Source organism: Periplaneta americana, chromosome 12, assembly GCF_040183065.1.
Source record: "Periplaneta americana isolate PAMFEO1 chromosome 12, P.americana_PAMFEO1_priV1, whole genome shotgun sequence".
Classification (NCBI taxonomy): domain Eukaryota; kingdom Metazoa; phylum Arthropoda; class Insecta; order Blattodea; family Blattidae; genus Periplaneta; species Periplaneta americana.
This window is the reverse complement of record NC_091128.1, coordinates 98,856,180-98,881,057: the sequence shown is the minus strand read 5'-3', so window position 1 is coordinate 98,881,057 and position 24,878 is coordinate 98,856,180. Positions and strand designations below refer to the sequence as shown.

Below are 24,878 nucleotides of genomic sequence, written 5' to 3'. Positions count from 1 at the left end.
AAGTAAATAGCCTTATATTTCACATTTTACTACTTTCTTCACTTTATAATATACGTATTTACTAAAGATGTTATTAATAACATGCATGATTCCGTACAGACTGCTGTGCACTTTACTGTGGAATCCCGGCCATTAGTCACTCAGCTGAGTGCACTCCTTGTATAATGGCAGTTGACTTGAAATATATGTCAACGTATATGCCCAACTTGGAGTCAGGCCATAAAAGGGAAATAATACTGTAAGAGGAGAGTTCGATCCAATGCTGTGGATTGAATTCGGCATAGCTGAGGTCAGAGCACTTGGTACGTAGAACCAAGGACCCGGGTTCGATCCCCGGCGCTGGAGCGAATTTTTCTCCTCAAATATTAATTTAATATATGAGCCGTTTCGAGCAGAAGTGGTTTAAGTCAAAATTGTGTAATGAGGTTTAAAGTAAAAATTCTGTAAAATACAGCGCAAAGTAGCAATTAATATGTCCTCCTTGCTATCCACTTACTACTAATAGTTTAAAAAAACTGAATAGTAATTGCTACTTTGCGCTGTATTTTACAGAATGTTTACTTTAACCATCATTACCCATTTTTTACTTACACACTTCTGCTCTCAACTGCTCATACATTTATGTGATATCTGACAATCAGGTAAGAGTTTTAGAATGCAATAAGGACTACAGAAACTGGAGTGTCATTACAACAGACTGCCTTTATAATAGATTTGTACACTTGAAAATTATAGTCAAATGTCCAACCTGCCAATATAGGCCTACAACGAAAATACGAGTATCTGTACAATAGGCCTACTGTAAGTGTTTCATTAATACTGCATAAACTTATAATGATACAGGATTAACATCGTTTTTGCACATGTTATTGTTTGTTATAAATCTAGGTTTTAACAAAACTCAATTTTTTTATAATCAAAAATATTTCTGTAGAAATAAAATGAAACAGTATAATATATAAGAATATGTAGCAATATATAGTAAGAATAAAATTGATGATAAAAGAACTGAAGAATTTTTGTGATTATTTTAGTACCACAACAAACAGTCCTGAAGTAGTGCATTGACTTCTATTTGCATGTATAGTCTTTGAATCCTGAGGCCACTTATCTGTATTTCTTTCATAATTATTTTAGTCTATGCAGGAAAAACCTTTCTAGCACCGTACTTTTCTATGCCTGCAATAAATCTTCTGTTTTAGTGGCAATAATTGAACTCTGCAATTGAAAACATTAAATTACATACTAAAAGATATAGTGGAGAGTAAAAACATCAGGCTGTCTTAAAATAAATTAATTTTTTGTTTCTGACAGATTGGCTACAATGTACGAAAAAATTAAAAATCTACGTTTATTAAATGGTGTGACTTTGAAGATCTATTATATTCCACTTTTTCTATTTCGTTTCCTACTTTGTCTGTCAGAGGTTTCTTCTGTTTCAAGGCCAGTTATCCTGTAAAATCATCTGCAGTCTTCATGAAGACATTTGTACTTAAGAAACATTTGCTCATGAAGCAAGGAATTTGATGAAGTGAGAAAGAGCTAGCACGTAATTTTGCCTGCGTCAAGGTTCTTTTATACGCCATAAATCTCTGATAGGGAACTTCTAAGTTTTATTATCCCACTTCAGATTCAATAGTAAGCATGGAAATCACTAGATCATCAAGGATTACTAGGAGATATAAAAAAAAAAAACCACCTGCATTTATTTTATTTTATGGATGGTCTTCAAATCATTTTTGATACCACTTCATTTCACCTTGTACACTGTTTCCCCTAAATAATTAAACAACTGTTGTAACCACCAGTTATAAGTTAATTTACTCGGAAAACACGCAGAAAAATAATGTACTTTAATTCCCATCTGTCGATTTTGTCATAAACATTTTCCTTCCACAATAATTCTATATAATTATCAAACAGCAATTACTAATTCCTGTTAATAAAGTCTAGATAAACTGTCAAGATTTTAAGGAATTTTTATACCACCATGTTTCATGTTATGTACATTTTCTTCCAACAACGGAGTAAATGTTATATCCAGCAGTTATAAGTTAACAAATATGCTTGGAAAAGACTACAAAAAATTGTACTTAAAATCCCATCTGTCATAAAAAATGGTTGACAATGGTAACTTCCAACATTCATGTTTAAGGTACCATACTGTTAACTTACATATCAAAATCTCTCAGTTTCAGTGCACTACTTCTTCGTTTAAATCTGTATTTGTACGTTCCTTTATCACCAAGGCAATATTCAGCCCCATAGATGTGAGATTACCGTGACAGAAAGTCACAACTGTAGTTTTGATTGGTTCAATATCACCAGAGCTAGCTTACTCATGTCTGTTTTGCTGGCTGAAAAATTACCCAGTTGGAATGAAATTTCAAACAGATGAAAATGTTGTTGTTGTTTTCTAATGCTAGGCGTTTGACAATAAAGTCATTTGACCTCTTGCACTCCAATATTTTTCAAAGATATTATCATGACCAGCCAATGAAGCACAGATTTTGAGGTGTTCCGAATCCATTTCTTGGTTTGAGTTGCACAATGGGCATTCGGGGACTGATATATTCCAATTCTATGCAGGTGTTTAGCCAAACAATCATGGCCTGTTGCCAATCTAAATGCAGCTACAGACGATTTTTGCGGTAAATCAGGAATTAACTGTGGATTTTGATGCAGAGAGATCCATTTTTTCCCTTGGGATTGTGTTATCAAATTTTGTTTGTTGAAGTCTAAGTATGTAGATTTAATAAATCTCTTCACAGAGTAAAACGTAGATTTAGTAACGGGTCTGTAAGTAGCAGTGCTGCCCTTCTTTGCTAAAGCATCCGCATTCTCGTTTCCCAGGATTCCACAACGGGATGGTATCCATTGGAATACAATTCTTTTATTGAGTGATATGAATTGAGAGAGCATTTTAGTTATTTCTGCTGTTTGAGATGAAGGTGTGTGTTTAGAGACGATTGATAGAATAGCTGCTTTGGAGTCTGACAATATAACCGCATTCCTAAATTTATTGATGTGGCATAAAAGATTCCTGAGACATTCACTTATTGCAATGATTTCACCATCAAAACTTGTTGTTCCATATCCAAGTAAGCTATAAAGTGAGAAGAGACAGCACGTAACACCTGCACCGGCACCTTGTTCTCTGGAGATCAAGGACCCGTCAGTGTATAAATGAAGCCAGTTTTGTGGAGGGTACCTAATATTGTCTCTAAAGACAATTGTTTCAGTATTTCAGTGTTTACTTCTGATTTCAGTATTTCTTCTGTTAAATTTAGATTATATTCTATATTTAATAGAGTTAAAGGGTTTGGTTTAATTTGTAAGTTTTCTTTTAAATTCGGGATATTGATTTTCTGTTTTAATTCTTGAACAATGGATATGAAACTTACAGATGAAAATGTGAAAGCTGCAGCAAAGAACTTTTTCCATAGCAAAGAAAATTTATTTTTAAAATCCAGAATAAAAGTTCTGGAACATCGTTGGAATAAGTATATGTATGGCCTTGCAAGAGACCTATTTATTTACAAATGGTTTTTAAGGAACCCGAAGATTCATTGCCACCCTCACATAAGCCCGCCATCGGTCCTATCTTCAGGAAAATTAATCCATTCCCTAATGACATATCTCACCTCAATATTATCCTCCCTACAATGTCTTGGCCTCCCCAAAGGTCTTTTCCCCTCAGGTCTTCCAGCTAACACTCTATATGCATTTCTGGATTCACCCATATATGCTACATGCCCGGAGCATCTCGAACGACTGGATTTAATGTTCCTAATTATGTTAGATGAAGAATACAATGCATGTAGTTCTGTGTTATGTAACTTTCTCCATTCTCCTGTAACTTCATTCCTCTTAGCCCCAAATATCTTCCTAAGCACCTTACTTTCCAACACCCTTAACTTCTGTTCCTCTCTCAAAGTGAGAGTCCAAGTTTCACAACCATGCAGAACAACCGGTAATACAATTGTTTTATAAATTCTAACTTTCAGCTTTTTCGAGAGCAGACTGGCTGATAAAAGCTTCTCAACTGAATAATAATATCAGCTATTTCCCATATTTACTCTGTGTTTAATTTCCTTCTGAGTGCCATTTATATTTGTTACTGTTACTCCAAGATAACTGAATTTTTCCACCTTTTCAAAGGATAAATTTCCAGTTTTTACATTTCCATTTCGTACTATGTTCTGGTCACGAGATATAATCATATACTTTGTTTTTTCGGGACTTACTTCCAAAGCTACCTTCTTACTTGCTTCAAGTAAAATTCCCATACTCAAAAATAAAACATAGTTTTAATTCAAACCAACTAGGGTTGTAACAGAAGACTCTAAGGTGATCTGGCTGTATAAAAATTCAGAAAATATCTGTATTATTAGCATGGTTCCTTAACTTAAAAGCAATCAATATTAGTAAATATATTTGGAACTATTGATAAAACTACTGAATATGAGGAAGGGTATAACCGAGAAAGAGCAATTGGAATGTCTAGCAAGGTGAGAGTGATGAAAGGGCCACTGCATTACAAGTGAATGTAAAACTCCTTAACTCCGACTTTCTAGTACCCACTCTTAGTCTTCTTAATCTTGGCATCTCTTCTCCTATTTAAGTTTCACTGGGGTATTATGTAGGCATCATTTTTCCTCGAAACCGAATTCAAAACAACCAGTGGCTTGTTTAAACATAAGTCTCAGGAATTACGTAATAAACAGCTGCATTCATCCTTTTAAAGAGTATTTGTGAGGAACATTTGAAGGATACACAGGAAAAATTATGAATGTCACAATTCCCTTAAGAGTGATGTCATTACAAATATCTAATTCAATAGATTACTACAAACTTTGGTATCATTCTTATCAAAACTGGTAAAAAGGAGAATTATCACTATGGATATAGTCATTCTTTCCTTCATTTTCAATAGAAACAGCAATAAATTTTGCAGTAATACAGTATTTTGAATTAGATCAATATCTCACCCTTAACGGAAATATGACATCATTTTTCCTCTATACCCTTAATTTGGTAAATTTTTTACCAGACAATGCCAAACTCTTGCAGATCATTCAGACCATTTCTGTGACTGTTGAGATATATATATATATATATAGTTGAAGAAAATAACAACCTCCTGGGCTGCCACAAAGGGCAGAACATAGCAATACAAACAGTTAAATAGAATTTAACATACAAATAAACAAGAAACATTCAGGAAAATAATTTTACAATATTAAATTATTGGACGCTCATTTTTATGGCTGGTTAAAATATAGGTGGTGACGAAGTAATATTAAAAATCCTCCCAAAACAAAAATGAAAACATCTTTAATTTTGTTTCTATTTACTCCAAATTTGGTTCAGCCGATGAAAGCATTTACTCAGAATACAGCGAAAGAAAATCGACTTTGTGTTGAAAAGCAGATGTTGGCATTACTTCAATGAAAATGCACAGATCACTTTGTAGTGCAGAAAGAAAGAAAGAAAGAAAGAAAGAAGAGCTGAATTTATATCCAAAGTAGATAAAATTAGGGTGGACTTTCCTCGTGTAAAGTGGTCATATTATCAAATAATAAGTTATTCCATTATTCTAACAACCTCATTATCCCACTAACCATTAAGAGTTTATTTCACTATGGTACATCAATTCCTTTCCAAAATTTTAGTACCATTAGCTAGCTGAGTCAAGCATTTTCTTCATATCTAGTAAGAACTTCACAACAATCTCTAATATGTTCGAATTTCAGCATATCTATTCTAATGTTATTTGGGAATAGCCACCTGAATAGACTACAGTGGACTATAGTGGACTTTATGTAGTCAGCAAACAGCTGGATACATTAAGAAGATTGGTTGATTGATTATTATTTGGAATGTGGAAAGAAACACACATTTAAACAAAATATAAAGAGTGACCATAATGATTTCAGTAGCTGTTTTTTTTTTTCTGAACGAAAATAAGTTAAAAATGATTCACAATATCATGGGAAATGTACAAGTTGTTAATAAATCACTTACTGTATAAAACGTTTTATGTGAAATCATTAATTAATTAATTTACGATGAAGTGATTTAATAGTAAACAAAATTAATATAATAAGACTTCGTGCAAATATTCTTTACACACATTCATTGCTTATAAAAAAAGTAGGTGACCAATGGACAACAGAACAAGTGAAGTAAAATTAAAAATTAACAGCTTCAGAAAGAAAAAAGTACTAAGAAAACTGCCCAACATAAAAAAAAATAGAAAAGTTCAGTTATTTTAAAGTTTGCAAAATATGTGAACTTAAGCACTCCTGGCTTCTTACAGACTGGCAATCTGAAGAATTCTATTTCTCAGGTGTAAACATCTCTACAGCAGAATTCTTTAACCCTAACATAATTCGACATGCAAGAATGACTAGAATCTATTGGCTATTACTCCATCCTCTGCCATATAGTGATGCCTCAAAAAATTTACTTAAATTTTCGCATTTTAACACTCTTCATACCAAAAAAATAGGTCAGTCCAGCATGCAGTCCATTTGTCTGTCAGTCTATATACAGAGATTTATCCTAAACTACTGATTGTATTTTGTTCATATTCGATATATGCATTCAATTCATTTCGGAATTGTATAGGCTACATGAAATATAATAATTTTTGCTACAAAATGGTCTGTAAATTTGCCATGAGCCCTTTGCTCTGGGACAGATTTTTTGTTAATAATGCATTCATAGATCTTCCATCAACACTGTTGCTGTAAGATTAGGAACAAATAAAAAATTATACAAAAATTAATATGTATAATACATAGTAAGTAGATTGATTTCATTTACAGGCATAAACAGTTCATTAGTTCTGCAGAGGGTATAAATATGGAGAAATTTTATTAATTCTATTCTAAACTTTTCCTCTTGGATCTTTAAAGCTTACAGATAAATTACACAGTGCACTGAAGACTGTAATACATGAACAGTGAACTCCATTTTATAAAAGCTGAGACTAACAAAGGGCAAATATGCTTGTATTAAATTATGAATGTTCTGATTATAACTAACAGTATCTTGATTTTTAACATAAACCATCAGTCAAAGAAAAAATGTACAGGTAGTTTCAGAAATTTCTTTCTTAATTTGGGTGAATAAATGTAGTTCTAACTGCTTATAATTAATAATATTTTATATTAACAATATATGGTTGGCTGAATCATCGAATATTGCACCATCTGTCAGTGTAAGAAAGTGCACCCACCAATAGTAAACATTACACTTTCCAACCACGAGGTAATTTGTTCACACAGCATTTAAAATATGAGAAAAGAATCCATATATATTTTACAGAAACTATTTCACTCACAGCCTTGAATCTTCTTTGAATTATTTATTGCTACATAATTATCGCTCTGTTATTCTCATCTCCTCATTTTTGAAGAGATGTAAGAATCAATGTGGCGTGAAAATTGTTCGAGTAATGTTAGCTGTAACTGTTTTTAAATTAATGAGTATGACAAATAAATGCTGAAAAAGGTTCGGCTAAGCACCGAAACAAGAAATAGATAATCATTCTATTAGTAATATATTTTGTTTCTGTAAATAAATCTGATAAGGTAGATGACTTAAGACATTACGTTATCCAGCTACAATGACTGAACTCTCAACTGTGATAATGTAAGTACTGTATGTTAACATTGGTAACCTCAAAACTCGCTGGGTTAATTTGGATGCACTAAGCATGCAAAGAGTAGACACCAGGCTGATTGAAGAATGCAGAATTGCACTGGAAATCTTATTCAGAGTAATAGACCTTATCCAGAAGCAATAAAGTACAGCTCATTTGGGTCCCAAGACAAGCCAATTTACTGATCCAGGATGAAACTACCACCCAATGCTATTACCCAGAACCTTGTCTCAGTATCCCTAAATTTATAATGAAACAAGCTATAAAGAACAACCTGATGAGAGGTTTACTGAGAACTTTGAGATCTACATCGACTATGATATAGGCCAAACTTCTCATTGGGAAACCAACTAAACTAAATAGCTCCTAGCTCTGGAAAGGAGTAGTTAAAGATGGGCAATTGGATTTCTAACCAGACAGTGCCATCTGAATAAGCACGTACATACAGATACTCTCTCATAAGTAATGTTGGTTTTGTAGCAAAATTTTAGTTGGAGTGTGCTGTGACAAAAAATTAATCTGATCTTCAAAGTAAAGGCCATTTTATGGTTTGAACCACCTTTCAGTGAGGTTTGTTATCCTGTGATAACAGTTTCTGGATTCTGATGCGAAGAATTCAGTGATATCCATTTCAAAGGCTTCCATGTTTTGAAAATTTCTTCCACGTAGTTAGTGGGCCATGGATCGAAACAGATAGTAATCTGAAGGCTCACTCATACTTAGCGGAATCGAATCAAACAGAAGTTCTCTTCACAATGTACTTAAATGGAAGGTAGCAGAAACTGGCACATTGAATCGAATCGAACAGAACAGAATTCAGAAGCTAGAATATTTATTCCACTGCCGGAACAGAATTTCTCGTTTCAGGTATGATCGTAAGTTCTTGTGAAGCGTTTGTGAAAAAAACAAATGAATCATATTCATTCTTGGCGGCTTAATTCATTTACTATTGAAGTTATTGCTAATACAAACATTACAAATTAATATGAACGAAAAATTAATAAATCTTGTGTAGAATTATCCTCTTTTGTACGACAAAACACAAAAGTACTGTCCAGTTCGATTCCACTAGATGTGAGCAGCAGCAGACATTTCGTTTCGATTTGATTCAATTCTGTTACGTGGGAGCGGGCGTTGAAGGTGCAAGAGCAGGTTTATATGCTGGGTGTAGTAGCAGTTCGATTTCCAATAATTCCTGGATTTTTTTCCATGGTTGTCCGAATGGAATGGGGTCTCACATTGTCCTGATGCAAGAGAATTATATTTTCATTTACTCATGCCGAGTACCAATCTCTCAAAACTTCATGAACTCGTTCTAGCTATTGAGAATACAGATCCAAATCGACTGCATGTCCATTTGGAACTCTCACACTTTTAAAATTCCACCCGAAACATAACATTACTTTGGAGCTGAACCAATTTTGTTTAACAATGACTTTGGCAGGCTGACAGGGATCGAGCCAATGTTTCGAGGTGTTAGAGTTGCTGTAATATATCCATTTTTCATCACATGTGACTATTCTCCTAATAAATCTAATATCCATGGGATTAGCAATAAGCTGACAACAGATATTCACTCTGTGTTGAGCCTCTTCAGGTGTCAATTCATGAAATATAAATCTACAACTTCTGTATGATTTTCTAAGCATCTTAATGTGGCGATGTACTGTATTTTTTGTAGCACAAAGTTCTTCTGGCAATCTACGAATACTTTTTTGTGAATTTTCTTCCAAGACTCTCCATGTATTCTCAATGTTCCATACCTTAGGTCTTCCAGGACGTTGTAGATCTTTAATGTCTCCTCCTCCTTTATTGAAATGCTAGAACCATCGCTGTACTGCACATTCACTAATGACACCTTCAACTTCGACTTAACATATTCTTCGAGTTGTGGTAGCAGCTTTATAACCTTGTTTCCAGTAGTGCTGTAGGACTCAAAACTCAAACTTTATCATCTCCATTTTATATGGTCTGTATTAACAATTGGGAACTATCATGTGCTCATAATATGCAGTAACAACCACAGCGTCCTGTAAATAGCATTGCCCAACTAAAGAAAATCATTAAAATCTTACAAAACACCAAACTTAAAAAACCGACATTACTTATAAGATGTCCTAATATATTGGGTCTCAGAGAGGACCCAACTTTTAGGAAATGTGGGACGGATGTTGGGTCATCACCTCACATTCTGTTGGATTGTCCAGGTTTAAGCCACATCAGGCATCAATACATCAGGGAACACATGGTGTCTCCCAAGGAAAATCAGGAAATCACACCTAGCAGCATCGTGAAGATGGTCACCCACTGTGGTCTCCTGCGTTGATTTCGAGTGTATGGGGCACACAATCGGCCATTCGTGCCTAAGTGTTTTAGTAGCTGTCTACGCCCTTACTGAGGAAGAAGAAGAAGAACCTCAAAACTTCTCGTGGTATTATCTATGATAACTCTAAAATTAAAATACCAGGACAAGAACAAAAGAAAGAAAAAAGCAGACCGACTACAGTGGTCTCAAAACGCAAGACTTCTCTGTTACCACTGTTGTGTCTAATGCATTAAACTATAGTGGCGATCTGATCTACAGAAGGTAAATTCATTAAATAAAATATGTCGAATGATTTTACTGTCAAGTGTCTTGGCACTGGACCAACACAAACATTAAATAAAATTAGAGATCGAGAACTGCGAATTTCTCTGTCAATAACTCTGCAACTTTGAGCACTACTTAATGTAGCTTTGTATAAGTAAAATATACATATTAAAAATTACATTGAAAACAGAATTATCGAATTCGATTATTCTGAAACTGTAACCTCTCCTCGTCAGTCTGCTCTGAAATGAACCAAAGTTTCATCATGTTCTGATATTAGATGGTGGGTTCAACGCGGACTATCGATTAAGGGACAGATTCCTCTAAAAAGACTAAAATACCATTAGCCTTTTAATTGTGGACTGGAATGAATGGTTGGACGAGGAATATACTGTTTCTTATTATTTTTATTGAATTTAATGTTTATTTTTTTTAATTGGGTTATTTTACGACGCTTTATCAGCTGCTGTAGTTATCTAGTGTCTGAATGATATGAAGGTGATAATGCAGCGAGATAAGTCCAGGGTTCAGCGCCGAAAGCTACCTAGCATTTGCTCTTAATGGGTTGAGGGAAAACCCCGTAAAAAATGTCAACCAGGTAACTTGTCCCAAGCAGGATTTGAATCCGGGCCCGCCTGTTTCATGGTCAGGCATGCTAACCATTACTGGATGTTAAATGCAACTGTACTGAAATTTATTCCTTGAAGTTAGCCAAGTCAATTAACAGCGGTGAACAGATGAGTATTAGTATTCATAGAATAAAATAACCAACAGCAGTTCAAACTTCTTCCACTCAAAACACGATGTCGGAATACATTTAAGTTGCAAAATGACTAGAAGATTTGTTTTAAACTGTTTCATTATGTTTCCTGATCAATCAAAACTACCAATTATGAATTAAAAGAAGTTACTAGTAACTTAATGTCTAATCATTCATTATCTATCCACATAGTTCTTCATCTGTGCTTAAGGCAATCGTAAAATAAACTGATTCTTGTATCTTAAATACAGCAAACCCTAACTTAAAGTATGTTCACACATTCCAAATTGTTAAACACAGATGTACTGAAAAGTAACATATCTTGAATGCTATGGATGATAAGTACCAGCACTCAAAGAAACGTATTCACAAAGTTGAATGGCTTTCTCAAATTTCATTATAACCTATCATTCTGTAACATCACTTCACAGAAAACGGAAATTAGAAAATAAACAAACATGCCTGCACAAGCTCTTCTCTAGAGACTTGCTCTCCCACAATGTCCCGTAGCTGCACCAAACAGCTCTCTAATCTGGCAGAGTCTTGTGTGAGAGGCAATTCCTCCAAGGAACTGCTGTCTGATGCTTCCACCTCCCGACTGTTGATGTGTATGTTGGATGCCATCTCTTCAATATCAGCAAGACTTGAGGAAACCGATGTTGGAGTTTCAGGACTAGGACATTCCGGGAAAGGCAACAACTTCTCTGTAGTCTGAGATTTTCTGGGTTTCACCCATATAACTAGATCATAAATTTCTGCTTGCAGATTTTGTGGCAGTTCTTCAAAAAGTTCACTGTCCACGATATCAGGATTAAGGGAAATGAAATTTAAGCACGCACTCTGAAAAGAAAACAAAATGACAATCACAAACCTGTGAATAATTTATCCATAATGTATGAACTTCAAAGAGCATTTAATTACAATTACATTTATTTTTAAGAGTAACAAAGTGTGGTGAATGTCACAGATGTAGAGATATCCAGTGTTTTTGAGTTAAACTGACTCCATTATTAGAGAAGCAAGAAAACAGGAACCTATTTATTGGAGTAATTACAAATCCTGGATGACATTTTTTGTTATCAGATCCAAAAAACCAACAGATAGATTCTTCTTTTCTCCCCTACTCTAATATGAGGCAGTAGACAGCTCCAAAACATTGGATGTCCTTACGTCTATGGTACAATACAGACTGTGAAAGTCTCAAATCATATGTAAAAAATGGTGTTATGTTATTTTAAATGGTTTGAAATACAGGGTGCCCATAATGTAAACATATATTTCACGGAAAGCATAATTGTGGCTCATTTCTGTTATTGTAGGTGCAGTGAAGATACATTCAAATGTTAACCATTGCTAAGTGAATCACAGTGGTGGAAAGCCGTTTGGGTGGCAAAAGCTGATAAGTAACAAGAGGCTTTAAGTTTCTATCATAATGATGTCAATATTGTGGATGAAGACATTCAGTTGTTGAACGAGATCGACAATAATAGCAACAATTCAACAAAAAGTAGATTGTGTTTTATGGTTTACAGAATTAAATTAGTTACACGTGTCCATAAATTCAGACTAGTGCATGGTGGTTCTACATCTAGTTTTAAGTCAATTAAGAAGTGGTAGAGGCATCTAAATGAAATTGACTGTGTTGCACACAAAAAATCACCAAGATGACCAAAAACATCTCACCAAACTGTTGAGCGCATTAGATGATCATTCCAACAAATCCCATTTAAATCAATTCGTACAGTCTCTCTACACAACTGCAGCTTTCTCTTTCTACAGTCCATAATGTAGTTCACAAACGCTTATGTATGTGTGCGTATAAACTCCAACTGTTACATCACATTAAACCAAATACTCATGTACTTAGAAGAGGTTTTGTGATAACATGTTACTGAAAATGGATAGAGATGGAAATCAATTCTGCATGCTTCACCTACAAGGTAACATTCCATCTGAATGGTACTGTGAATAAATACAAGTGTAGAATCTGGGGGAAACCCACCACCTCAACAAAACATCAAACACCAAAGAGATATGGAATTGATGCTTGCCAATATATGGATCTATGAATGAATGCTCGTGTCTCTGTACCCGTGTTTGTATCTCTCTGTCTTTGTATGGTGTGTGTGTTTTAATATCCATATTTTATGTATATGTTTGTGTTTACAATACAACCTCAATTATCCATTTTAATGGATGGGTCATAGTGAATGGTTAATCGAAAAAACGGATAATCTGTATTATAAATATTTATGGACTTAAATCTATCTGATGTCATTTAAAATATTTTAAATAGTCTGTTACTTTTCTAAACCCGCCAAAGCCTGTCCCAAGCCAGGTTGTGAAAGGGTGAGAGGGAGGAGTAACCACTTCAAAAAAAAAAAAAAACCTGGGTTCAGTTGGCTCCAACTGATAGTACCCTCTAAGGGTCCCTTGCCAGGATTACAGTGAAAACCTCAAAGACAGTGGCAGTGGAAATGGAGACTATTGGAATGGCAAAGCTGGTGGAAGAGGCAACCCTTCCTCTGCAGGGAATGCAAGCAGAGGGATCTGGTGCCTTGCAGGTTGTGGAGGGTTCCACAAAGGCTAAGGGAGAGAACCCCAACAGAAAACTCATGGTAAGGAAGCAGCCCTCCCACCACGATTTGGATCGATAACTCATGACCCCGAAGTTAGCTTACCACAGAAACCACAAAGAAAGAGAACCAGACAGACAAAGGAGAGAAGTGAAGACCCTAGTCACAAATAGGTCAAAATGACGCTCTTACATTTTGATCCTATGCTCCCCATAGTGAGACACAAGACAGTGCTTGCTTGCTTGCTTGCTTGCTTGCTTGCTGTTATTTTCCTGCACTGCCTTACAACTAATTTTGCTTACGTTCATTCTCATCTTAGTAATTAGTAATTACTAAGGAATATTGCAGCTAGTGGGCACGAAGTGACATTTTTTATGGTAGACCAAAGAGGGTAATCTGAAAGTTAGAATTTATAAAATAGTTATATTACCTGTTGTTCTGTATGGTTGTGAAACTTGGACTCTCACTTTGAGAGAGGAACAGACGCTAAGTGTGTTTTGAAATAAGGTGCTTAGGAAAATGTTTGTGCTAAGAGAGATGAAGTTACATGAGAATGGAGAAGTTACACAATGTAGAACTGCACGCATTGTATTCTTTACCTGACATAATTAGGAACATTAAATCCAGACGTTTGAGATGGGCAGGGCATTTAGCACATATGGGAGAATTCAGAAATGCATAGAGTGTGTTAATTGGGAGGCCAGAGGAAAAAAGATCTTTGAAGAGGCCGAGACGTAGTTGGGAGGATAATATTAAAATGGATTTGAGGAAGGTGGGATATGATGATAGAGATTGGATTAATCTTGCACAGGATAGGGACCGATAGCGTGCTTATGTCAGGGCGGGAATGAACCTCTGGGTTGCTTAAAAGCCGTAAGTCAGTAAGTCCAAAGAGGGTGAAAGTGTTTATTTAGTACTGATAAAACGAAATGAAAATTACGCATATGGTGAAGTTGCTTGATAGCGTAAGGCACAATTCAGAAAGTAGACAAAAGCAGTTGTAAGTCATTACTGTGTTACGCTTAAAAATCGAGTTTCCTATTTAGGCTATAGATAATTGAGGAACAGATAATCAAGGCTCTACTCTATTTGGATGAATGTTGTGTGTCTGTTTTTGTATGAGAGTGTCTACCTCTGTCTGTGTTTTTACTACCCGTCCCTTGTAAATTGATTCCACCAACTAGCAGACTGCATCATCTCCCTCTATGAATGCATTGATTTTCTCAATGCCACACGCTCCATTAATTGCCTACAATGTCTTGTATACAACGACAATGGCAACATCAGTATTACGGTCATGTAATATGTAACACATAGTATGTTTTCGCATTTTTTGTACTTATGTGTATCCATGTTGTATTTGTGCATCTGTGTATGATGTTAGTATGTATATCTGTAAAGTGAAGTTATACCTCATCATCTTCCTCTTACCACCACTGAAAGAGTTGATAAACTACGAGTATGTATTTGAACTATTTAGAATTCACTTTCTCATGAAAATGTGATTCTACAATTCAATGCTCTCTCAATTAATAACACTCAATAAAAGAATTGTATTTCAATGGATACCATCCCATTGTGGAATCCTAGGAAACGAGAATATGGATGCTTTAGCAAAGGGCAGCACCGCTACTTACAGACCTGTTACTAAATCTACGTATTACTCTGTGAAAAGATTTATTAAATCCACATACTTAGACTTCAACAAACAAAATTTGATAACACAATCCCAAGGGAAAAAATGGAACTCTCTGAGTCATAATCCACAGTTATTCCCGAATTACCATGAAAATCGTCTGTAGCTGCACTTAGATTGGCAACAGGCCATGACTGTTTGCCCAAAAACCTGCAGAGAATTGGAATATATCAGTCCCGTAACTACCCATTGTGCAACTGAAACCAAGAAATGGATTCGGAACACCTCAAAATCTGTGCTTCAGTGGCTGACAATGATAATATCTTTGAAAAATATTGGAGTGCAAGAGTTCAAATGAGTTTATTGTCAAACGCCTGGCATTAGAAAACAACAACAATTCACTGTTCGCCATACAATGTGAAACTCACCCGCAACAGCTTAGCATTGAACTGATCACCCATGCTGAGGAAATAAAGCACCGAGTCCTCATCTATATGCCTCTTAAGTCCCTGTTCACAAGCCTGCTTCAGTGAGTCCACCTCGTATCGATCACTGAGCAGCATGAGATCAGCAAGTTGATCGACACTTAGCTCTTTTGTCTCCAGCTGGCCACTGTACAAATAGTTCAGGAATGTCGAGAACAGAAACGGACTGGTGTCATGTATAACAATTTTCCTGTGGAAAGTAAAAACAAGCATTAATTTACTCCTGCAGATTAAATTCCAGTTTACATTATCTTAAATTATAGATGTAATACTGTAATAGGATGGAGCGTGTGAAATGGACAGAGTAAAAAACGAAGCTGTGTTGGAAAGAGTGGATGAAGAAAGAATGATGCTGAAACTGATCAGAAAGAGGAAAAGGAATTGGCTGGGTCACTGGTTGAGAAGAAACTGCCTACTGAAGGATGCACTGGAAGGAATGGTGAAAGGGAGAAGAGTTCGTGGCAGAAGAAGATATCAGATGATAGACGACATTAAGATATATGAATCACATGCAGAAGACAAAGAGGCAGGCAGAAAATAGGAAAGACTGAAAAATGTTGGTTTGCAGTGAAAGATCTGCCCTTGGGTATTCATTACAGTATTCATGTCAATTCTACGTCGGCATCAGAATGGAAGGGCTTAAGCTAATAAACTGATCATAAGAAACACTGTCTACAGGTGTTATGTTTACCTATCGATAGCTTCTCTCATACCAGAGAGAAGTGCACGTCGGAACCAGTCACAACGGGCTGCAACAATGACTCTGTGTGCCTGTATACTGCACACTTCCTCCCCCTCCTGCTGTTGTTCAGTTGGTGTGGCCTCCACTGCCTGCCCTTGTGTGTGATCTATCACACAATCTGGAGCTTCTAAAAAATATATATATTTTTATTTTTAATTTTATTTTCTATTCTGTCAATTTACTTGCAGTCAAGTCACTGACCAAATAATTATGAGCTCTTATTTTATGTCCAATACAATGATGCAGTATTGGTTAGCAAAACTAAGGGATGATGATAATGATATTGTGATTAAGAATTAATGCAATGACGCCAGAGGTAAATGGGTACACTCTAAGAATAATTCCCAACTACTCGAACTTGCAAGTATCTGTACTGTGATATATTTACATGCTGCAGGGATATTTTTTGTATGTTGGTGGCTATATCTTGTTCTTTTCCATTCTTGAATGCACCCCCTTTTCGTGCGTCTCCAATTGGAGACTGGGGGATGATAGAGGGAGTACCTTGCCTGGCGAAGAGGAAGCAGCTGCCCCGTGGGACAAGGTCTCTCACTCGGCAGAAGGAGATAGCCAGGGCAAGTTGTGTCCGAGCTTCAGCATATCACTCGTCGGCAGTCTGTAACCCGTGATTGTCTAGCCTGGGGTTGCACGGCTAGTTGGACGGGAATATAGTCGACTACATGGAGGACTCACTTCGATGGGATGCTGATTTGACGTTATAGTCGCATAGACCTGACTATGACGCATCTCATTGTAAGCAGAGCATTGGCCAGCTCTCTATCATTTGTTACATTCCGAGTATTGTTATCATTGCTATATGACTAGAGAAGATTCTTCATATGGAAAATATGGTGTGTGGTAATAGTTGTGTGTGCCTATGACGACATGGCTATGTGGATTGTGATCCGCGTCATCTCAAGGTTGGAGTTCTGTACTTTATTACTTTATTTGAGGCAGCTCTTGTCCAGTGTGGATATCGTATGTTATTCTACAGGATTTTCATCTTTTTCCAGTGCCTATCATTATCATTATTATTCTCCATCTTAGGCTAAATCATTAGTTTTCTCCTTCCGAGAAATATTTAGTTATTATAGTTGGGTATCTCAAAAATCATTCTTTGCTACCAGCCCTATACTTGGGGTTATTTCTTGTGTATCCATTTTTATAATTTGTTATTCTAGTATTATATTTGTAATTTATTACTAATACTCTCTACTCTGTTTGCTTATTAAACTGTTAATTTCATGGTGCCTTTTCTTAAGGTAATTATTGTTAGAGGCAACCAAAATCCTTGCATGCTAGGATCCATATTTCTTTCCTGGGTTTTCCCCAGGCACACTGACAACAGTACAGAAAGTTGATACACTAATCATTTAGATAACAGAACACAGTAAAACACTATTAACTGATGATGACGCTGACATGAAATCTAATTAAACATCAGCAGCAGTAACAGCAAATTTGAATGGTCTCTTTCTGTCGTGTAGCTTCTCAGGATAATTTTGATTCAGAATCAAGACAAGATAAAATCAAGGCAGAACATTTGAATACAGGGTCTCTGTTTATTACTGAATTTTCTTCATGGAATAAAACATACTTCTATCATGTAGATTTTGTTATAGTTTCATTGCCAGAAGTCATTAATGACCTGCTATGATGCTTTATGTTTAGGTGATCCTACAAACTTTGGTAATTAAAACAATGGTTTTCGAATAAATTTTACAAAATATTAATATGTTTTAAAAGCTCACTGCAACTGATTTAATGATATGATATCAGTCTTAACTACCATTTATTAATATTGTAATGTAAAAAAATAAAAAAATAATAAATGGATATTTGCACACTGATTTAGCCATTTAACAGATTTTATGTGAAATTTCATTCTTATTATGCAATTAAAGCACGATATAAAATAACAGAAATTGCAATTCAACATTCTGTAATATTCCCACAAGCCCAGAAATTCTTGTCATTTAAATACCTAACTCGAAATTCATTCTCTGGTTACAGGGCATTTGAAAGTTTTTTTACATACTTAAACACTCTTTAATTATGTAATAAAAAGTATTAAAACTTATTTTAACAAAAGACTTAGCCATCTAAAAAAGAGATGATCAAGGCCATAACAAGCTACTGGACATTCTCAAAGAGAGTATTATGAAAAGGGAATGCTGTTTAACAATTTTCCAGAGAATTTCAGCTCTTGATGACCCTGGTCACTGTACTTCCCAGATCTTTATCTATGTAATTAATTCTTATAGAGATTTTCAAAAGACAACATATAGGCCTCTGCATCCATATCCACATAAATAAAAATTTTCGACATGCAATTCTGGCAGCAGTGCTCCATGTCATAGAAGAATGTCATAGAAGAATCACATGCTAATGTTTGTAGAAATTTCCAATGACGGATATGGATGGTCCTGGATATTGATGTTGCACATACTGAAAATGTTTTCGCATGAAAGTACTCTCCCTGGCTTCCTGAAACTATAGATATGGTACTGCGAAGTTAGTTGTGATATGTAGTTTCATTTTTGACTACCCATAATACATTATTATATTATTCATTCCTAAAGAAAAAATTAAGCAATACAATTATGTTAATATATTGACAAAAGATAAACCACAAATTTCGGTAAGCATTATTATCGCAGGTAAAGTTTCCCCCTCAATTAAAATATTACAACATTTTCTTAAGCATTTTTAGTCATATTCATGCCATGTGAAAAGTGCCCCATGTAACATTAGGATAAGTCTTATTACAAACCTTGTGAAGTGACCACTTCAAACACCATATCTGTTGCTTGACCAGAACTGAGTAGCTGAATGGCAGATTTAGATAATAAACTATTTCTAGACATTGGTGGTACACACAATGACTCCACCAAATTCAGCTGGAAAAAATAAAACAAAAATACATTGTAAGGTGTGAGTTGTATTGTAAAGAAGTAAATAAAATTATATCCTAATTTAAATTATTATTATTTTCATATGTTTAATTTAAGGTCTGATTACAATAGGTGTGTGATTGACGTTTCTGCTGAGACAGTACAGTGCTGCCAATACTTGCCTTACTGGTCACATGCATGCTCATGCAATTCACTGCCGTTTCACTGCACGAGAGTTTTTTGTTAGTTTATACTGTTTATGCGTCATTATCAATCAATCTTCTTAATGTATCCAGCTGTTTGCTGACAACATAAAGTCCACTATAGTCCACTGTAGTCTATTCAGTTGTTGTTTTTCACGAGAAAAGAGGGGTATTTTGATCAGTGTTTATTATAGACGGACTAAAAGTGAAAATAATAAGGGATTTTGAGGTTTGTCCTCAAATAACACTATCGCATATGGAAAAAAAAGTATAGTTTGACAAGTACTTCATTATGGGGAATAATGAAGAAGAAAAAGAATTTTCATTGCTTAGTTTTAGTGTGGTTCAGGTTCAACAAAATGGAAAAACATTCATGCCTCACCATTTGAAGAGTTAAAAAATATTAAAATGAAATGTATTGCAAATAATAATTATAGACCTAATTAAGTAATTGTAATAAATAATTTCGAATGAAAAATTGTTCCGGGGCCGGGTATCGAACCCAGGACCTTTGGTTAAACATACCAATGGTCTACCAACTGAGCTAACCAGGAACTCTACCAGACACCGATCCAATTTTTCCTTCTGTATCCATAGACCTCAAAGTGGGCTGACAACCGTCAAGCACCAACAATGAGTGCACACTAACTCTGTGTGACTTAAATTGTGGTTTTCTGTTAACGAACAGTGACATGTATTATGCAAATCAAGCTTTCAGGTATAACTCCCTGTAAAGTTGATTTGAATAATTTCGATTTTCATTCAAAATATACCTGAAAGGCTGATTTGCAAGTAATTGTAATGTTTGGTATATATAACACACGTTAGTACTAGTTATTTTAGCCTTTCCTTCCCATTTTATGTAAACCCCCTTTTAAGAAAAGGAATCCCTTAGAGATTTGTTAAAAGGAGTTCTACTGTATATAATAAGGATAAATTCAAGCTTTATATTTTTTTCCATGTTACAATAATGACTAGTTGTTGAAAATAAAAGTGTGTTAAATTTAACTTAGATCACAAGAGTTATCTAAGATGAATAGCATATATTAAAAATAGGCTAATAATTAAGGTGAGTACCTGAAAAACAGAAATTTGACAAGACCACCATTAATGGATGATGTGGAATTTGTATATCGACAAACCTGTTCAAAAGGAAAACAACTCAAAATGTAAAGTTTTGAGATAATTTCATTTTAAAGTTTCATGTTGCTGTGAAAAAGCCAAGGATCATTGAAATTACTCCAAATTAATAATGCTCTTCATAAACTATAAGTTTCAATTAGAATGATATTAACTGGAGTTTTACAGCAATATGAAACTTTAAAATGCAGTTATCTCAAAGCTTTTCCTTTTGAACTGGCCCATTGATATGTTTTGATGACAATGAACTTTATTATTAAATACTTATTAACCAAGCAAAAATTTTTATTTTGAAATGTAACTCATATATCTATCTCGTGGTTTAAATATTTCTTCGCTTTTTTTATCAGTTTTACTCCATTGCACAGTATGTATGGAATCTCCTTCCTAATGTAGAGAAAGCAGGATTCAGAAAAAGGTTAAGAGACCCCACTACAAAATACCAGTGTGTACTCGTTCAATTTTTATTCCTTGTAATTACTGATGTATTAACAGAAGTGAATTACCTTGTATCCATGTTGCTTTGGTGTGGAGTGCATATGACCCCTTGCACTATGATTATTCTCACCAGTGGAACCACCATAGTGTGCTGGATCCAACAGCCCCAAAGTGAACAATGACTGTGTGAAAGTGTCTCTTTGCACGAGGTCGCATAGTTGTACCAACACATCCTGCAGAGTACTACTATGGGTCAACAACTTCTGCAGCATTCCAGACTATAAAAAAGAAACGTTACACTGCTTTACACATCGCGAATATACCAGTTTTCTCGTTAATAAATGTTAATCATGTGTGTAAAAGAAATTATACACTATGTAAATACAAGAAAAATGAATGAAAGAGATGCTGGTCTACGTTAGTACAAAGCATTAGAAAGTCTCTCTTCAGTGAGTAGAGAGTAGTGCAGTCATTCCACCTCCACAGAAGATTGACATAAATAGAACTCAGATTTCGATGATTTTACATTTTTTTATGATGATTCTAGGACGATGCTCTGTAGAAAATAAACATGACTCATACCTAGAGGAGTGAAATGAAACCATTTTAGAGGCCATTTATTTATTTATTCTTTTTTTGACATTTTTCTCAGACAGGGCATTTTGTACAGTTTATAAGAAATTCTGAGGGCATTTTAAGGGTGGAGATGATGAAAATTTGGCAATTCTTCGTCAAAAATAGCATTTCTTGTTTTTTGTAGAAAATGAATCTATTGGTATAATGTCTACTTTACACTTTGACGAAGGTTTAGAACCCTACAGCAGTTTTGTGTCATTAATTACGACTTCTTCAAAAGAGCTATGCTCGTAAGTTTAAAATACATTCAAACTTCTAAACTCATTTTCTCGCCTTTTTCTCTTTAACTTTTTTTTGCTCACTTCTCTGCATTCATATTGCTAAGGATTCCACAAATTTTATGTTAGGAAGCTGAAATTTTTACTGCATGTTCTTTAAGGGGTATACCTAACAAAGTTGGCAGTTTTTCAAAAAAGAAAATCATTTTTGAATAAATAAATAATAGAGCGCTTGAACTCTGTAAATTTTATATATTTGAATATCAACAGGTTTAATTTTTTCCTCTCACAAATATGAGAACATGTTGTTGTTTTCTAATGCCAGGCATTTGGGGCAATAAAGTCATTTGACTTCTTGCACTCCAATATTTTTCAAAGATACTGTCATGGTCAGTCACTGAAGCACAGATTTCGAGGTGTTCCGAATCTATTTCTTGGTTTGAGTTGCACAATGGGAAGTTAGGGGACTGATATATTCCAATTCTATGTGAGGCTACCTGCATTGTTTGTATGCACTTTTTTTTTTCCGTCGATATTGAACGGAGCTTCTTGATATATAAGGCCTTTTTAAATGACTAGTTCCAGTCCTTCACATTTGAAAATTTACGAAAGGTATCTATAACTTCCTGCAAACCTGTATTGAGTGAAAAATGACTGTGTAGCAAGATCAAAATAAATGTAATTTAAGTTTTTTTTTCTTTTCTATTTTGGTCATTTTAAATTCATTTTTAGGTCTTAAAAAATCATTTTTAAAGCCTTTTTTAAAAGTATTTTTAGGTCATTAAAATCCGGGCCTTATAATGATAATACTACTTCGAGATCATTTGAACAGTCCTCAACAAAGTAATGATTGCAGATTCTTTATAATCAGTGTTATACAGAGCTTTATTTATAATTCTTGTCTGCTCATGAGATGTTTTAAGTCTCTGCTACCACTCACATGCCATTCTCAAAGTTCAACTCTGCTTCCTCCCCTGCTGGCCAACAATTCAAGACTTACTCTGTTCTCTAATGGTCTCGTAACAATAGCCTATACAGTCAATCGTGGAGATAGTTAGACAGTTGACTCTAGAGCAACGCATTTTTCTGTGTAAAAATTATTTTAAATACAAATCAGCCTGTCGTGTGCATGCACAATTTATTCAGATATCCAAAGACGAAACATGATAATGGCGCAATAGTTGAATAAAAATGACAAAGGAAACTGAGAAACTTGAAGAAAATCTGCCCCACAATTCCTCTGTTCACTACAAATTAGACAGGACCTACCACAGATAAACAATCGTTCATTTGGTGAGAAATAGTCAAATAACAGACAATGACAGACTGATCTGATATTGACTGAAGTATAGTTGAGTCAAACTTTTTCTTACTAGTAAAATGTAGCGTAAATGTTTGAACATTTCAATTATCTTAAATACTCTACAGTTTAACTCTGTTTAAAAAACGAAATAAGATGTTTAATTGCAGGAATCCTAACACTCACCACTTTAGAAGTGCCAACTTTGAAGCAGAACTTGAACTCTCTCCACTCCAGCTTGTCATCAAGAGCAGCAGTGACCTCTTCCAAGCGAAGTAGAAAAATGGGCAACTCCTCTATCAATTGTTCCAAGTTGCGAGCTACCGAGCGCACCTTATTGGCGCTTGTCATGTCATTGAAACTTTCCCTGCATTTCAAAATATTATATTAAACTACTGCACTAACATAAATACTTAACAAATAAAAGCATATTTCTCTCTCTCTCTTTCTCTTTTTTTCATTTCCATCACCATCATCCAAACAAGTATATTGCCCAAGGCCTGTTACAGTGTCAGTGAGTCATTCTCGATCTTTTTTATTTCCAACATTTCTTAAAAAAGATATGACACTTCTGTTTGGGGACTGAGTTACAGACACATACACACTGGAACAAGCTTGCCTTAAACTTACGGTATTACAAAATTTAGATTAGAAAATGTATTTTACAGAAGTCTAGGAGAGTGATATAGATTTAAAAAAAAAAAAAAAAACAAAAAAAAAAAAAAACACCAAAAAAAAAAAATGCGTAACTATATCGTCAGCTTACAAACAAAACACATTAAGTCAAAAATATTATATCTGAGGAAAAGGCTCTTGACAAAACCGAATCCTCAAAATATTAGTTTTAGTGGGTTGTTTTCCTTGATGAGTATTTAATTTTCCAATAATTCTAAGTTTCCACACATACATTATGTACATTATATACGCTTTTTTTTTCTCAGAAGTAGTATTTTTGACTTAATGTCTTTTACTTGTAAACTGACGATATAACATATGTCGTCTGGTCAAAAAGTATCCAACCTGTGATGGAGAAAGAAGAGTTCGAGTTCAGACCCTAATCTGCTTTGAAGCAGACTCCTTCTGACATCATACACTTGTCCCAGCAGTCCTTCCATTTCTAATACATTTGAACATCTGTAATCTACAGTACGCTTCACCTTTATATAATATGTTTAGGAAAAAATATTGTTCAAGTCATTTCACCCACTTCTGGCAGGCAATCAATATAATTTTAAACTTTCATTTTATTCATTACCATTGCTACCATTTTTAAATGTTATTTACTTATCTATTACCAATAGTGTTTTGTGTTTTCTTTGTGTAACTTCTATTCTGTATTGTGTTTTGTATTTCTTTGCAAACCAAACTAAGGCCCTAGGATACAATTTATGAAATAGGACTATTCTAAGTTGGAGTTTTAATAATAAAAATATGTAGGTCAATTAGCTGGTCAATGAGTATGTCCAAGTCTAGTACAGCTATGTTTGATAAAATTGCAGAAACACAAAGAATGATGCACTTCTCAAAATAGAAAATAACTGCATAATCATTTGGAATCGACCTATGTCCATTTAAACATTTATAGTGG

The 24,878-nt window shown here is 34.8% G+C and overlaps 1 protein-coding gene across 1 annotated transcript in view; it reads right to left on the bottom strand.

The window, feature by feature from the left end:
- LOC138710706 (uncharacterized) overlaps positions 1–24,878 on the bottom strand; it is a 75,581-nt gene that overhangs the window by 9,721 nt on the left and 40,982 nt on the right. Inside the window, exons 10-15 of the mRNA XM_069841773.1 lie at positions 23,477–23,657; positions 21,205–21,414; positions 19,235–19,361; positions 16,411–16,588; positions 15,663–15,909; positions 11,485–11,862 (exon numbers count right to left, since the gene is read on the bottom strand). Coding sequence (XP_069697874.1) covers positions 11,485–11,862; positions 15,663–15,909; positions 16,411–16,588; positions 19,235–19,361; positions 21,205–21,414; positions 23,477–23,657 — 1,321 coding nt within the window. The remainder of the gene's footprint in view (positions 1–11,484; positions 11,863–15,662; positions 15,910–16,410; positions 16,589–19,234; positions 19,362–21,204; positions 21,415–23,476; positions 23,658–24,878) is intronic.